The sequence below is a fragment of the Gavia stellata genome, chromosome Z (genome assembly GCF_030936135.1).
Source record: "Gavia stellata isolate bGavSte3 chromosome Z, bGavSte3.hap2, whole genome shotgun sequence".
NCBI classification, from domain to species: Eukaryota; Metazoa; Chordata; class Aves; order Gaviiformes; family Gaviidae; genus Gavia; species Gavia stellata.
In genome coordinates this window covers 76671115-76687593 of record NC_082637.1, presented here as the reverse complement: position 1 = coordinate 76687593, position 16479 = coordinate 76671115, and the positions used below count along the sequence as shown (strand labels likewise).

Here is a 16479-nt window from a genome sequence, read left to right as displayed (position 1 = left end):
TTTAATTTCAGCTATGTATGCTGCCTTCAGTGCTTTACTCCTCAAAGGTCTGTCGACCAGTCTTTGATTAAAAGAGAATAGTCCATTTTCTAGTGAATATTAACAAATTTTCTGCCACCAGTCATGCAAGTGTTGATTTAACATCAAACACTGTTTTAAAAAACTAAGCATAACTTTGTTTAAAGCCATAAATTTCTGTCTCTGTGTATGAAGTTAGTTGGTAAAGATCCACTAAATTACTGTAAGAACAAGTCAGGTTCATATCTTTGTAAACAGGACAAGTCAAGTTCACAGCATTTTGATGTCAGGCTTTACTCTGCCTTACATCACTCCCAAAGTTGCACACACTGGTGGAAGAATGCTGTTAAAAGAAACATACATGACAACATTACAAGCCTATAACATACAAAGGCTGTCATTTGAATTCATCTCATGGACCCACGTCATTTTTCACAAGTCGTCTAAAATTTCAGAGTGGAGATGTGTTCCCTGACTACCACACAAAAGTAGAAGTGGCACTGCGTAAGAGACACAGCGTTATGTTAAGATCAACCTAAAAACTGCAAGTAGTCACAGTCTGTGATGTCCTGAAGGCAAGCCAGTGTGGCCACAGGAAAGATCAACAGCACTTCTGGCCTGTAGTCCAACTTCAGGAGCATGAAGAGTCTGATAAAGAGTTTCAGATATAGCAGTAAGAAACACTCAAACCTTTTGTTTGTCTGGATTTGCAATTCAAGACATTGGAATGCTCCACAATATGCTAGGGTGATCCTCCTGGGAGACAAGCCCCCAGAACACCTGCGTAATTCAAACACTATTGATCTAGCAAGCTAGGCAGCTTGCAAGAAAACACCTGTAAACGATGATCACTACTAGATTTCTGTATTTTACACTTTTTGATGCCTTTCTCCCAAACACCGTTTCTCAGCTATTGCTCTGAATGTGGAAAAAATGGAAGTTGAAGACCAAATGAAAAGGATCAAACACTGATCAAAGTACTTAACAGTTTATCCTGCCATACAGTAAGATTATGTCTGTTATTAAATAGCTATTAACATAGCTGTAAGTTATCCTAAAAAAATCAGAATTTTTCTGGAAGAGAAACTGAAGTTTCATCTCAGCCAGGTTCAACTCTACCCTTTTATTAACTTAGTGCCATCCCCTTGCCTTACATCTTGCATGGTTCTTCACATGTGAGGAACATCATCATCTGCTGCTTCATTAACACAAGCTTGTTGATGTCAGATACAAAAATGAGGGTGCAGCTCTGGTTCTTCCCCACAGCAGGCAGAGAAAGTCAAGGGTAGGGGATATTGTGGATGCTAAGATTTATACAAAGCTGATCAAAGATGTTCAGTAAACCAGAATAGACATTAACTGAGGATTACTAACAGACACACCACATCCAAATAGGAAACCTTAAGCCCGAAAAACCAGCTCGAAGCAGAGACTACGTGGGAAGGTATATCACAGAATCACAGAATCACTAAGGTTGGAAAAGACCTGTAAGATCATCAAGTCCAACCTAAAAAAAAAAAAACCACACCACACAACAACAACAAACCACAACACACCAAAAACCAACCCACCCAACACCACACAGCACCATGCCCATCAAGCTACATCCCACAATGCCACATCCACATGCTCCTTGAATACCTCCAGGAAGGGTGACTCTACCACCTCCCTGGGCAGCCTGTTCCAATGTTTCACTACTCTCTCAGTAAAAAACTTTTTCCTAATATCCAGCCTGAACCTCCCCTGGCGCAACTTGAGGCCATTTCCTCTTGTCCTGTCACTTGTCACTTGGGAGAAGAGACCAACACCCACCTCTCTGCAACCCCCTTTCAGGTAATTGTAGAGAGCGATAAGGTCTCCCCTCAGCCTCCTCTTCTCCAGGCTGAACAACCCCAGCTCCCTCAGCCGCTCCTCATCAGACTTGTGCTCCAGACCCCTCACCAGCTTCGTTGCCCTTCTCTGGACACGCTCCAGCACCTCAATGTCTTTCTTGTAGTGAGGGGCCCAAAATTGAACACAGTATTCAAGGTGCAGCCTCACCAGAGCCGAGTACAGAGGCTTGTGCAAAAGCAACAGGACATCTGCTTATAGACACTACAGGAAGTTGAACACTGATAGACTTGCCTGTTATGGCCTCTCATGTTCAAACGTAACTTGTGACAACCATGAACTCCTTGAAATAACAATGACTGACCTAGAAAGCATGCTTGCTTACAAACTAGCTTGTCATGTGACAAGTAGAATCTCCTTTCTATGTTAAGGTGGAAGTATACAATAGAATTTGCTAAATCAGTTACTTTTTTGAAAGCTGGCTTTACCCTTTAATTTTTAACACTATTAGCAACATGTTCTATGCAGCTGAGAAGTTCCATCTTTTGCAGTTGGTTTGTTCCTTGTCAGGAATACAACCAGCAGTGTTAAATATTCTGCCCTCTTGTACCACCTAGTCACCTTAAATAATAAGCAGGTGTCTAAAGCATCTTAATTCTACCACTGGGGTGTTTAGAAGCATGCAGTAATCTGTGCATTCAACTAAAAAACTAGCATGACAATTGATCATAAATTCTTTTCCCAAACTTCACACTATCACATACTATTATTGGGCTTTTGTTGTTTTTCTTTCAGACTCTATCTGCTACTTAATCTCAGACTTTTTAAAGACATCCTGAAGTGTGCCATGATAAAATTTTGAAAACTATTTCCCCCCCAGGACACATTTTGCAAAAAGTTAACTTGCAGTGTTGCTTTCAATCACGTGGGGTTTTTTCTGGTCTTTACTGATGATTGAAAAACAGTAACAAAATGATAAACTGTTGTCAAAAGATAAATTCTTTCCCTAGCCTAAGTGTTAACCGTCAACTCAAAAAATATGTCCTTGCAAGTATGTCAAAGGCGAATATCCTTCTTTCAGTTTTAATAGCTGTGATTAACAAACAAGAGCAACTATTAATCTGCAATACTGAGTAGTAGAAAAGAAACCATTTCTCCTTGTATTTGGTAACTATACACAGCAAAAGGATATGCTGAGAAAAGCTGATGTTTTCATTACTTGAAACTGAAATAGGTCTCCACAAAGTAATTCTTACAGGAACACAGCAAAATCTTTCCGGAAGGAAGCTTTTTTATTATTTAAAAAAAGGGGGAGGCGAGAATAATCAATGCATCTTGCTACAGATCCAAGAATTCATACCCATTATGCAGCAACATTAGCCTTCAAATGCATTTCAAAAAGGGCTGTGGCTTAACTTGCATGAAGCCATAGGTACTAGAAAGACCAGAAGAAAAAAAGCAACTGTTATCTTCAATAGGTCCAGACAATCAGAAGATGGGAAAGAATTCAGATTACAAGTGTCCTTCTGTTTTAGTCAATTCTACCAAATGTCTCCAGTAAGAAAAGGTAAAAACAAAGTAACTGAAATAACTGGTCAACAGTATGGAAAGCTTGAAGATAACACAGCTGTGCTTTTGGTAACTCTGGGAGTTGATAGATTTACAAAAATTGGTAAAGGAAACAAAATGAATTGCAGGATCTGAGCTCTGTTTGTGTCAGTTATTTTCCCTTCATATGTCAGTTAAAGTAGTATGTCAGTAAAACCAGAGGCTTCCGCATTTTTCTTCTGTTGCCTTCCACAACTTTCTACCTACTTTACTCACACTTGACATACTCCAGGAAGACAAAAAATCCACAGAAAACAGTATAATAAATCCTTTTCTGCAGTTGTGCACAAAGAAACATGATGTCAGTCTGGCAAATTTTTGTTTTAAGAACCGTCAGTTGAAGTGTACCATGATGAAAGAAGATAAAATGTAGAAATAAAGCGCTTTCATATAGCAAGATCAGCACAAATACATGAAGCTAAAGAAAGTTCCTTGCACGTATTTAAGGTCTTGCTTTTATAATGCAATATACTAGGTGCTTCAATAAGTAATAGACCAACCATGAACCAGTTAGGACTATCTGCAGCTTGAAGTCTCACTACTTACCATGCTGCTTGTGGTAGCTAAGAGGAAGTACCCACTTTCTGTAGGGATACCCACATCCTTATAATCCACATGACATCCTTGGAGCAAAAGGGCTTCAAGGTGCGCCGGTTCAGTAACACTGCTACCCCACTGAGGTAGACTTCACTGAAATGCACCTTGATTATTATAAATACATTGCACGAATCTCACAGCACAGTTACCCTGAAAGGCAGTGATGCCTATAAAAACTTCAGATTACTCGAGGTCTCTTAACACACACTAGTTTCCACTAGAATTAACATTTAATCAAACAACTGGCCTAGAATCACTAGGACATAACAGCAATATATACCAACAAGCACCTATGAAAGCGTAACCAGTCATAAGACATGCCAAACATGCAGCCTAGGGACTCCCCAGGTGGAAGCGAAGAGCACCCTCTGCTAAAAGCACACAAGATATCCCACGTCACTAGAGGACCCGTGCCAATTTGCAAGACTTAATGATTTCATAGGCTTCTTGTAAGTTACTGCAATCACTGACAAGAATGAATTTTAATTTGTCTGCAGAAAAGTGCAAGACAAAATATATTGCATTAATCTTCAAAAAGCACAGTGCTTGCTGAAAAGCAGAGTGATTTAATGAAGATGTTCTGATTCACTACAGAGAGGTCCCTAATCATATTTAGCCTTATAAAAAGAGTTCCAGTTTTAAAACATCAATTCCTTGCTTACACTGTATGATGAGACCAACTCATTAATTCAGGTTAATATATGGATGAATAAACCCCGTAACCATTTTAAAAACAGCTTTTTTCCACAATGACAGTAGTAAGAACTGACTAACTAGGCAACTTAACTGAATCCCTGGAACAGACTATGCAGGTTTAGTCAGTTTTTTGCTACCTTTTATTTGTAAAAACAAAGCCTATAAACTTCTGAAAGGTCAAAACAGTGTCATGCCTGCAAAAGAGTGAAAAGCAAGTGGAAATGCAAAAACAATCAAGTGCTATCTTGAGTAACGTAAGATGAAACATGTTCATTTATTGGCACCTGCTTGCATGACTTACTTCCAGGAGACAAGCAAAGTTCAGTAAATTATGCAGTTTACTATGAAAAAGCATAGTAAATGCTGCTAAGTCCTTCTCAATAACATTAAATAGCAATATGCAGAATCAGAGAAGAGTAAATATAGGATACAATATTAACAGGCTTAAGACAAGTCTCCATTATTAGTCCTCTGGATCTACACATAAGGCTTGTTTGAAAACTTAACTCCTTCAGGATTATTCCTGCAGTCCAGACAACAGGACAGTACTCCAACCACCAGCTAAGTAGGCCAATGCTTTGCTGTTGCACTTCCTTAAAGCAAGCATGCAAAGTTCAAAATTACTTTACTACCTTTGTGCTACAACACACCGAGTCCCTAGGGCACATCAGAGACTCCATTTTAACAGCTGCAGAGTTCAAAACACGGACTATCCTGAAAATTAAAAAGCTGATGTTAAGAACAACCCTACCCTTTGCACCCACCCCCAGAAAAATCTATGCTTCAAGGTCTTAAACACGTTGCTCCAGAGAAGAGATCAAACAGTCACCATATATAAATATAAATTTGCCTCCAATCCCACTGGGTTTTTATTCTTGATTTCACATTTTAGTCAAGGTCTGCACAAGGCAGCCTGCTGGCAAGATACAGTTTGCCAGGCAATATCATTTGTCCACATCCCTGCCCAAATCAGAAATTTTCAGGCTGCTGGAACTCATTTTTTATCTCAGCACACCACTAAGCAGCAGCTAGCAAGAACCCCTGCCTCTTACAGACTCAGCACACCGCAAAAGAGCGGCCAGCTTCACCTAGCTTCTTTAGCTGCCAAACTACTCTACCCTCCCACTCCAAAAGCACTCAAAGCCTTGCAGAAGTATCTGATGGATTAGAGTGGCATAAGACTGCAAACACCATGTTCATTAGCAGTAAAGGCTGAGAAGGAAAAAGAGCTGGGGAGTTTCACAAAAATAGCAAAACTCTTTTGGAAAGTGGCAAAGTTGTAGTGGTCTGTTCAATTCATGTGGTCCTCCCTGTATCAGGCACTTGTGCTATGTAAACAAATACCTCCAATTCCAGCTCCTCACTGCCCTATCATCCTCAAAAATTTCATTTTTTGTCATGGGAATGTTTAAAACTTTCTACACTATAGATAGTCATTTTGCAGACTAAGCCACTCCACAGATATACCATACTATTTGTCTCCTCTTGCTTCCTGTGGGACATAAAAAAGGAAAACAACTTGCCTAGTTTGTCTCCTATTCAAGATGGCAATGAGTCTAAAGTCTCAGATCAAGGCATAAGTATATGACTGTACTTTCTTCCCATATTCCTGTAAGATTAGTTTAGATGCCTTAATGTAAGACTAATTCTAGGGCAAGTAAAAGATTTAGGGTTGAAGAGTAAGCTAACGCTGTTCAAAGCAGCAGTGACAAGAGATTTCAAAGAAACTGCCAGCCTAGGCTCAACTGAACGAGATCACTCTGAAACTTCAAGTTTCAGAAAAGTCAGCAGCTTTGCAGTAGCACTGACAAGAGGTAAGGTTTCCAATAGCTCTGGCTCTTGCCAGACACTAACATGGACTAGGAGTTTTTGCATTCATATGACAGAAGTAGAGAAAACTACAGAGGTTAATGAGCTTCACGTGTTCTAGATTTAAGCAGCCAGTCAGACAACACACTTACTACTGTTTCCACTGAGGACACATGGTATCTTTCCCTTGATTGCCAGAAGATTGCTGTAGAAGTCACAGCAAGCATAAGAGCTCAGTGTTTCACCCATGATCTGCTGAGAGAGAGCACCTACCCCAAAGAAAGAAAAATCCTTCTCTACCTCACAGCCTCAGTTGTTTGGGCAGACTACAATGCAGCATTGTCACCAGGTGTTTCCTCAGACTCTGCACTAGAGGACAGTACTCTATAACCAAGGATCTGACAGCGTAGAGTCCCTCCTAGCATTGCACTAGCTATATGCATATATGTTGCACATACTGAATTATGACCAGTGTTACCAGAACTATTACTGCTGTTAACAACGTAAGCTCAACACTGATGACGTCATGTCCAACTCCATACACATTTTCTGTTTTCTTCTGTGACCAGAATCCTTTGCATTTATCATGGTTCTTCAATGAAAACAGAGAACATGCACGAGAATTTAATATTAACAACTAAAAACTATTTCTGTACAAACTCTAATTGCAAACATACTGCCTACAGCTGCATCAATAATTTTCTGGAAGTGTTCAACTTTTAGGCAATTTTTTTTAGAACTGCAGTTTTAGACACCTGCTGAGTTGTGTGCTGTATTTTGCATCTGCACTATGAGCAAAAAAGTAATGGGACAACACTTCCAAGTGTCAGAGAAATTAGTATCTGCAGAGGGCAAGATGAAATATGCACAATTAAACAAGGTATATACACCTGTTTCCATAAGACTGAAGTTGACAGGACAGAAGGAGAAAGAAATGTAACCCTTCCTCTATGTGCCTGTCTATCACACTGTACTATTTCTAGATTGTAAGAGTCTATGACATTTAAGGGTCACATAATAGAACCTGAAGAATTTTACTCCGAGAGCCTATACTGTTGACCATAAACAGACTCCACTGCAATGTGATAGGTACCAGCCACAGGCCAAATGGGAACACAGATTTTTGGGAAAAGCTGTGCAAGAGGATCTGGCTTTCAACCAACACATAAGCTTCACAGTAAGGCAGTTGGATCAAGTTTGAAAAACAGGCCCATGTAACAGTTATCAGCAAGAAATGTCCTGAAATAAGACTTTCTCTTTGTCTTCAGGTTTAGAAGGCAGGAAGTTTGACACCAGAAAGCTATGCAAAATGAAACTTTCAGGTGGGGAGCACCTGGCTCCTTATACTAAATGGAACACTCCATTACCAGGACTTCACAGCTACACAAGTCTACAGATGTGAAATACTGTTCCAAGCCAGATCTCTAAACACATCCTGCCTTGTTTTCTAGCTAGTACAAGCAGGCATGCTAAACCACAAAGTCTACATATATGCATCGTTACTAGTTCAAACACACTTGTCAAAGACGAGAAAAACTGACCTATCAACAAACAGGTTCTCTTTCAGAGAAAATAAGTTGTGAATTTTATGAGCATATGATTATTATAATAAGAGAACAGTACAGGAGCTTTGAAGCCAAGAGAACTAAGAAATTCTCCTGAATTTATGACATCTGATTTCAACTGCCCTCTGAAATGAGAGTCTCAATTCCACAAAGTGTCAGTTTAGCTAACAACTCAAGCACTCCAGGGTAAATGACAAAGAAGCAAAGGGCTGAAATCACAGACATTATTCCGTGCATTCATCTTCCACTTGTACAACTGAATTTGCAGTAAAACCAGTGGGTGTTAAAAAGAAGTGCAGTCTTGTTTTTTGTAAGGACACCACATTGATTGACATTTTTACCTATATTCAAGTTTCAGAAAAGTAGGTCTAGAAAATGCAGTTTGCCATACTAAGGTTCATTTTTAAGTGGTAGCTACTACTGTCCCTTGCATTTTGTCAACAGCTGCTAAATCCATCTGCCTTGCATGAGCAGAAAGCTTGTGCTTTTAACTGCTTGAACAGGGGTAGTTTAATAATTAGACTCCATCCCATTTTACTTTCTTCCCTTACATGTAAAGTATTTTTAGCTTAATTTTTATAATTACTTATGCTTAACATTAAGCAAAATGTCATCTGCTGCTTTTAAATATGTAAAAGCACTTAGAAAATTAAACAGTTATCTAGAGCAGCTGATAAGAATTCAGTTATGATGCTTTGTTGAGACCAGGGTCTCCCAGCTATTGTACAACTGTAATTAGTTCATGTGGTAGCTTTGTACCTTGTAGTAACATACATCTGCATCTGTCAAAAGCGTATAAGAGTTAACATAGACTCCAAAATATCTGGGCACAATGATTCATTCCAGAGATTCTCTGGTTAGCAAGTGAAGATAAGTGACATTCATGCCCCACTTTTCAGATGGTGCTCTTGTTGATGGGATTCTCACATGAAAAGACTCTTGTTCAGCACCCTCTAAAATCTTCATTAGTACCAAAGTATAATTTCCCTACCTTCAGTAAAGCAACAGAACAGCAAAACATTTCCAGTGTTTTTCCATTAGCTGAGCAAGTAAACTTCCCTTCAGCTACCAATGTTGCCCCAACAGCAAGTTGTGCCCACGAACTGCATGCTTGGATATGACCAGCAGGAACCTCCTGCAGTTCAACTTTCTCCCCTACCTCCTTCACAACAAAACCCTTGGATAAAAATCAGTAAGGGACACAAACTATGTTGACAATACACTGCAAGGAACTATAACCGTTGGTTGAAACAATTAAGATGTTGTTTTAACAAATTCCACTTCATGGAAAAAGCATTACTGAAACTATTAAAACAGCCCTTTGGAAATGGGGCTTCAGACTGCTCACATGAAATTAAAAAGTGAACTCCAGGGTGCCTCCCTGACTCTGACACTGCATGCTAATATGGACAGATAAGTTAGAATTTCTTGTTTTCTTCACCAAATGATGTTTCACTGCTGAGAAATGGTTCACCTGCATGTTTCATTTCATTCATCCATGTAGATACTACCAGATTTCTTAGCATTCCTATACTGGAGCCATCTCATCTGCTTGGCAAACAGCTCTCAGTTCCAGCATGTCATAAATGAAGTTTCACCTCATGAAGTAGCCAGAGAATGCATTCAATACTGATGGGGACCAACCTGAATTAGACAGTCAAGGACAGACTGAAGCTCTGCCCCTTACCAATTCTCATTTGCAGTTCTGCCTGTACAAAAGTGTGTTTCAATTTCTATGCTCCCCTAAACTTCCCATCACTTAAAAGGTATTCACCAAGCATCTAGTACTCATGACAGTTCATCTGAAATGAAAAAAAAAATTCACTGTTTTAACACAGGAATTAAGCCAATGTAATTCTGAAACTCATACCAAAGCTCTTCCTTCACAGAAACCTGGTAACAATCCCTGTTCTGAAATGTAGAAAAAGGAAAACTTGCTTTTCAAGAACTCTGTAGAAATCCTGAAAATGAGTAACAACAGGACTGGAACTAGAGCATTCTCTCCCTAGCATCCACAAACACAAGGTAATCTTGCTCCAGGCTACTTAAATAACAAGTATTGCTCCCAATGAAGTTATAAGGTCAGCCACCACACTTCTCAATCTCATTTATACTAAAACCTTTTGGAATAAGACTGATGCAATGTTTTTGCTGGCAGCTGAATGTATGCCTCAAAGCTGAGGAACTACTCTCTGGGTAAAGGAGAAACACCAACTATATCTCCAATAGTTCCAACCCTGGAGTTCTCACCTAGTAAGAATGTAATTTAAATTCAGGATCCTTCTTAGGCATCACTTTATGCTATACAGAAGACATCATACCTTCAAACAAGAGGTCTGCAATTAAGTCTTGCTCCATTCTACTGCCAGGCACGGAGTCTTTTGACACTAAGTAGCAGCAATGTGAGCTTCTAGCACATAAAACATCAAAACCATCATGTAAGGATGTGCAATTTGCACATCCATCATTAAGACTTCGAGGCTCACTTCTGAGTGCCTGCAGCAGCCTCTTAATTGGGAGAAGCATGTAATCCTTAAGCAACTTTAGTAAGGAATGCTAAATATCTTAACTCAGATCTGCAAGACAGAGATAAACACTTTGAATAGCCATCCCCACTAACTGATCAAGTAGCAGTTTTATCTTTCCGCTCCTGGAACAAAAAAAAAAAAAAATCAGGAAACAGCTAAGTAAAGGACCTTTTGTTTCAAAGCACTGAAGTCATTACCTAGGGAAGACAGGCTTGTTTTCTGCATCAACCAGCTGAAGACAGCAAGGTGTGGCATCAGTCCAGCCTAGTTTCTTTGGCATCCTCAAGCATATTTGATATTCTTCACAGTGAAGAGCAGAGACTGTTTTGAGATCTGGTCAGCCCAGGAGGACTAAAAGCAGAGGTTTCAGTAGCCAAGGCTACCACGCTGAAGCAGGGTACTTTACAGATTTAATCATTCCACTATCTCATGTCTTAAGAGCAAGCCACTTGCTATGGGAAGAAGTGCTGGTCATTCAGATCCAAAGGTGAGGCAAAGCAACCTTCATTCAAAGGCACAGAAGTCAGGCAGAGACTATTCAATAAGAAGGAAGCCAAAAGTTCAGTGTTGGGCTTTAAGCAGCCTCTTAGCTTGACTCATTTTCTACCACTAAATGGTCCCTACCTCAGGGTGGGTAAGCTGTCAGCAATCACTAATTGAAATGAGGAACAGCCACGAAGTACAGCCTAGTGAATTCACAAAGACAGAGGTATATGTTCTGGCAGGAGTCTTAAAAAAAATCATACTCTTCAGGCAGGATTCCCTTGTTTTGGAGAAATTTGCTTTCAAATTAACAAACTGTGTGTAGAATAGTCAGCAGAAAAGATCAAGACTTAAAAAAAAATCCTGTTCTTGCAGTCTCAGAAGTATAGCATCACCTCTCTAGGCCTGAGTATGGACATTTCTCCTTCTTTAGTTTCTACTTTGTAAGGTACCTGAAGTCAAACATAAAATTGACTGATATTCTATAGAGTTGAACTGCAGGAGGTCCAAGAAGTAGGGCTTGAGAATCCACCTTGTGACTGGGGACACAGAAGTGTAGTTTGACAACAAAACTGTTTACAGGACAGTAGCCAAGACCTATAATCAAGAGTGACCAATACCAAAAATATCCCTTTACAGGTAACAGATTATTCTCATACCATGCACAGACACGATCACAATGCTGTCTCCAGCATGCAGAGAATGATGACAGAAAAAAATCAACTTCAAAGATGGTGATTATTCAGTATCACATCAGTATTTTCACTGATTGTGTATTAGCAGAATGCAGGTTTAAGCACTAGCAATTAAACTACTTTGTATTTTTCAAAAAAGGTACAGGCACTGACTAAAGTCAGTCTCACTGCGCAGCAGATGAGATTGTCAAATTTAGGGCAAGAGATCCCTAACTTAGCTCACTCTGCTCACCCTCAGCAGGTGCAGATGTAAGTGAACTAAACACTTGGGAAATAATCCCCTTAGTATCTTTTTGCTGCCAGATTCTTGTTTAAGCATCATCCTTGTACCAGCGACACAGCATTGTCTGCATCAATGTGGGAAAAGGTGGTATTAACTTTTTTGCCATGCTAGAGGAGCAAATATGTCATCAAGCCATGAGAAGAAAGCGTGCACTGCAGGCCAAAGACGAGTCCTGGGGTTGGTGCCAGAGCTGCCTGAAGGTTTTTAGGCCTTGTCCTCCACTATTCATGTACACAGTTGTGGAACACATCTCTTCAGCATACCCAAGCCATCAACACAATATGTGTCATAGGGGCTGAAGCCACACACAGTCTGAGTCAACTAAAGCATTTGTCTTCCCACTGTTGCTGCTCAGGGAACACTGAACCACAAAAAAGTTTTTATCTAGAGTGAGAAAAATACCCATGTTCTGCCACTATCTTTCAATAATAGGAAAGTATTGGCTTCCATCCCTTAAACCAAAGCATAAAGAACATGCAGCCTCGAAGAGGTGTAGTTTTAAACACGCAGAAGCTAACCAGCACATTCAAGAGTTGCAACCAAAACCATAAGTTTAGATGTGTTCTTGAAAGCTGGGTATTTGAGGACTCTACAAAAAAAGACAGGAAATAAAGTACCAAAGTCAACATTTCCGAACAAAACTAATGAAATGTTGACATAAGTGGTACATCAATGTTTGAGCTTAGTGTTGAAAAACGGAGATGAAACAAACTGAACTTTGCCAACCATCCTTTCGTTCTTGTTTTAAAGCGCAGGCATCCATCTGGTAGTTCTTTCAAAGTTAAACAACTGGTCTAAATACATGCGAGCTGTGCACCAGCTGTTGCTAAAATAAAGTACTAATAGAATACAATCACAGTGCAGTTCATACTTGCACTCTTCAGCACATACTGATTCAAGTGTGCATCCTAAAGAAATTGCTCAAGTGCTGCAATGCAAAAGCAGCTTTACCTACAAAGCTGAATAAATGAAGTCCACTTTTTTCCCTGAAAAAGGAACTTTTGCATCAGCTAGGGCTAATGAAGTCATGACTCTAATGGAGTTGAATAAAAACTCAAGTAAACCTTGTATAAATATCTGCTTTTCCACATCTGAATCTTCTTTCCAAAGATTCTAAAGCTCAGAAGACTTAAAAGCCCTGTTAGCATTTACAGCACTCATACAAAACTTGATGAAATGCAAATACAGACACTTCATTTTTGGGTGTAGAATCTAGACAACGATGAACCTAAATTCCTCCTGACCAGCAACATCAGCATCGGTTTCTTCTGCCTTTATTCAATGATTTAAGAGAATTAAAAAACACCATCTGACAGCTCACTGCTTGGAAAATTAAAAGACGAAGAAAATCCCCAAACCAACATACCTGTTATTTTGTCCCTGACAAGCTTGCAGGATTCTATCTCACCGATGCTGCCAAACAGACTCTTCAGTTCCTCTTGTGTCATATTCTGCGGAAGGTAGTTGACTATTAAATTGGTTTTGCTGTCTTCTGTGTTCCCAGAATCAACTGGTGATGAGCAATTGTTTATGGTGGTTGAACCATGGGCTGTGTTATTGCAAGTTGGTCCATTAGACAGTTGCGTTTCCATGGCAGCAATTACCTGCTGAAAAACACAGAAAACAAGAACCATCAAAATTCATATTTCATCATCTATTAGGAGAGTCCAGACAAGAATCTAAAAGACCTGTCACTATGCAGAAATGGTATTGCCAGGGCCATATACTGCCTCTATATGCAAAAAAACCCCACCAATACAGAAGGATTTTATCTGTTAGTCAAGGCAATACTTTAAAAACTTACAGGCAAATAAAGTTGTCACTAAAATCTTCTAGGAACTCTCTCAGTGAAGTCAACACTCAAAGCCTAGTTTCCATCCTCCCCCATTCCCTTCATTTAGAGGCATCACAGCCTTTCTAGTATAGAAGATACCAAGCAGAACTGGCCTGTTGCAAGGGTAATCAGTTCTATTAACTTACAACTGATATCTGAAATGATATGAAATGTAGCTTTTAAAGTGATAGTATTTGGTTATTTTCAAAATGAGGTGGGTATTAATTGCATCCTGAAACATTTCTCATAAGCAATACCAGAAAGCAAGATTCGTAATTTAGAGAGATACTTGAAAGATATAGGAATGTGCTGGGATGGAACATAAACTCTTCCTTGATAACCTCTAAGTCAACCTTCTGTCACCACAGGTTGGAAGCAGGTTTCTAAATGCTGTTATTTGATTAAACTGACAATTCCTGGTTCTCACTTCGTCCCTCCCCTGCACCCTGAAAACAGGTAAATTTGATACTTGAACCTGATTTACTTTTAGACATCAAAATAAGGGAGTGATCAACACTCCAGGAACTACTATGTTTCATCCCAAAGTAACTGACTGTATGATTGGCAGATACAGCAGCAATCATTTGAAGTGTCAGTACTTGCCCACAAGCTACCAAATGCACAATAGGCTCTCTGCCATCTCAGTCAGTCACTGAATGGTAACAGTTGGTAAATACAGTGGATTTTTAATGTCAGTCTAATAGCTGAGACTTGGGCAGCCTACCCTCTTTGAGACCAACTATATAGGACAGCGTTCAACAGAAAAAATTCTATAAATTAATTCTCCAGTAATAAACATTTCATCACAGAAGCAAGACTCATCAAGAAGTTTCACTAAAAAAATCCACCAATCATTGAAATCCAACCTCATACTTAAATTTCCAGGAGGAGTTCTCACACAAAAAAGCCTATTCTAAAAATCGCAGTGTAACGTCAGGACCTCTGGAGGTTCTGTCCTAACTATCCTGTCCAAAGCAGCATATGCAATCAATGCATACCCAAACAGCTGATTAGGTCAACTGTACTCAGGGAGCGCAAATTTGAATTTCCTAAAAACACGAGAGGGGGTAAGTTGAGTGTCTTGAACTACAATTCAGACATTCCTGGGAACACATCTCTATGTTCTCAATACAGAAGTATTTTACAAGAGGTTACTTCAGCACAACTTAAAAAAGGGAAGATGCATCTATTAAGAACATTTAATATAAAAATGTGATCTAGTTTTCCTGAGGAGCTACAACTGGAACTACATTTTCTTCCCTTGTGACAAATTCCAAGGGGTAACCTGCTCCTGGCACTGTGATGAAACAAGTCTGCTGAAAAGATGAGAAAGCAGATGATCCCAATTAAGATAAATTACTTTTCAAAACACTAGTATATCTGGCAGAGATAGCAGCCACAAATGCTGTGCTCTGACTGAGGCTCTCTAGGATTGCTACCCCCCCCCCCCCTTTTTTTTTCCTCAAATTTAAAGTGCTCATTGATCAAAATTAGCAGGATTTAGCAAGGACAACAAACAATCCTCACTTAATTGCACATTTATTTTCATGTTCAGGTGGCAAGAATGAGATCCTAAGCCAACATTCAAGTGAACAGCTGCAGTAGCCTGTGTGTGCTGAAATTACAGCATTTCTCAGCTATAGAACCATCTGCTCTGAATAAAGTGATACTAATATGTTTTACAAATAATGCATATTCCATTGATAGGTTGAATACAACTGTTCATAAAACACAAAGCACTTCTTCAGCAGTTACTAAATATTTTCCACGCAGAAAAATAGTTTAAGAGATAAATTTACAGTTTTCAAACAAATTCTTAGAATAAGACTTGTAAATATACTTTTAAAATAGTAATCAAATACACAGTATACAGGTTTTTAAAGTTACTGCAATTTAGTATTCAGACCATACCAAAACCATTTTAGTACAATACTACTCTTCAATTATCCACCGGGTATTTTGAATTAGTACTAAAATCTAATTGACATTAGAAGAAAGGCAAGCCACTGCAGTATAATTTCTACAGAAGATTACCATATTATAGAAAAAGTTGTCATGGTACGCCAGTGTGCTCTAGGCTCTCACAGAATAGGGACACAACCTACAGCCTATAATGAAACATAGAAGAGAGTTAACATTCCAAATAGGAGATTAAAGAGTTTGGTATGGCCTCAGCACTATTAACATGTAAAAAAGTAGCCTACAGAATTTAAGAAAAATCCCACAGACCCCAGTCCAAGGCTCTGCTGCCCACGAACCACTTCTAAGCAGAGAAGCCACATCACACAGTCTGACTGCCATGTTAGTTTGGAGTTGCCGTCTGCAATATGGACACAAAAAGTACCGTATGTTAGATTAGCAAGATAATGCAACAAATCAGTTTGTACAAATTTACAGTAATTGCATTTATATTCCCAGCACGTCCATGCAGTGTGGCTTAATTGGATTTGAGGCAATTCCAATCTAATCTTTCCAAATTCAGTTCTAAAGTTATTTTTCTTAGAGGAAGTAAGATGCTTATTTTTAAGAAGAT

The 16479-nt window shown here is 39.2% G+C and overlaps 1 protein-coding gene across 6 annotated transcripts in view; it reads right to left on the bottom strand.

The window, feature by feature from the left end:
- Positions 1 to 16259, bottom strand: part of ELAVL2 (ELAV like RNA binding protein 2) — a 54990-nt gene extending 38731 nt beyond the window's left edge. For 3 of the 6 annotated variants that reach the window (XM_059833541.1, XM_059833543.1, XM_059833544.1), the window contains exons 1-2: positions 16176 to 16247; positions 13479 to 13719 (exon numbers count right to left, since the gene is read on the bottom strand). In XM_059833541.1, coding sequence (XP_059689524.1) covers positions 13479 to 13719; positions 16176 to 16247 — 313 coding nt within the window. Of the gene's footprint in view, positions 1 to 13478; positions 13720 to 16175 lie in introns of all 6 variants that reach the window. The other 3 variants (XM_059833545.1, XM_059833546.1, XM_059833542.1) reach the window with 3 other exon arrangements.
- Between the last annotated feature and the right edge of the window lie 220 nt (positions 16260 to 16479).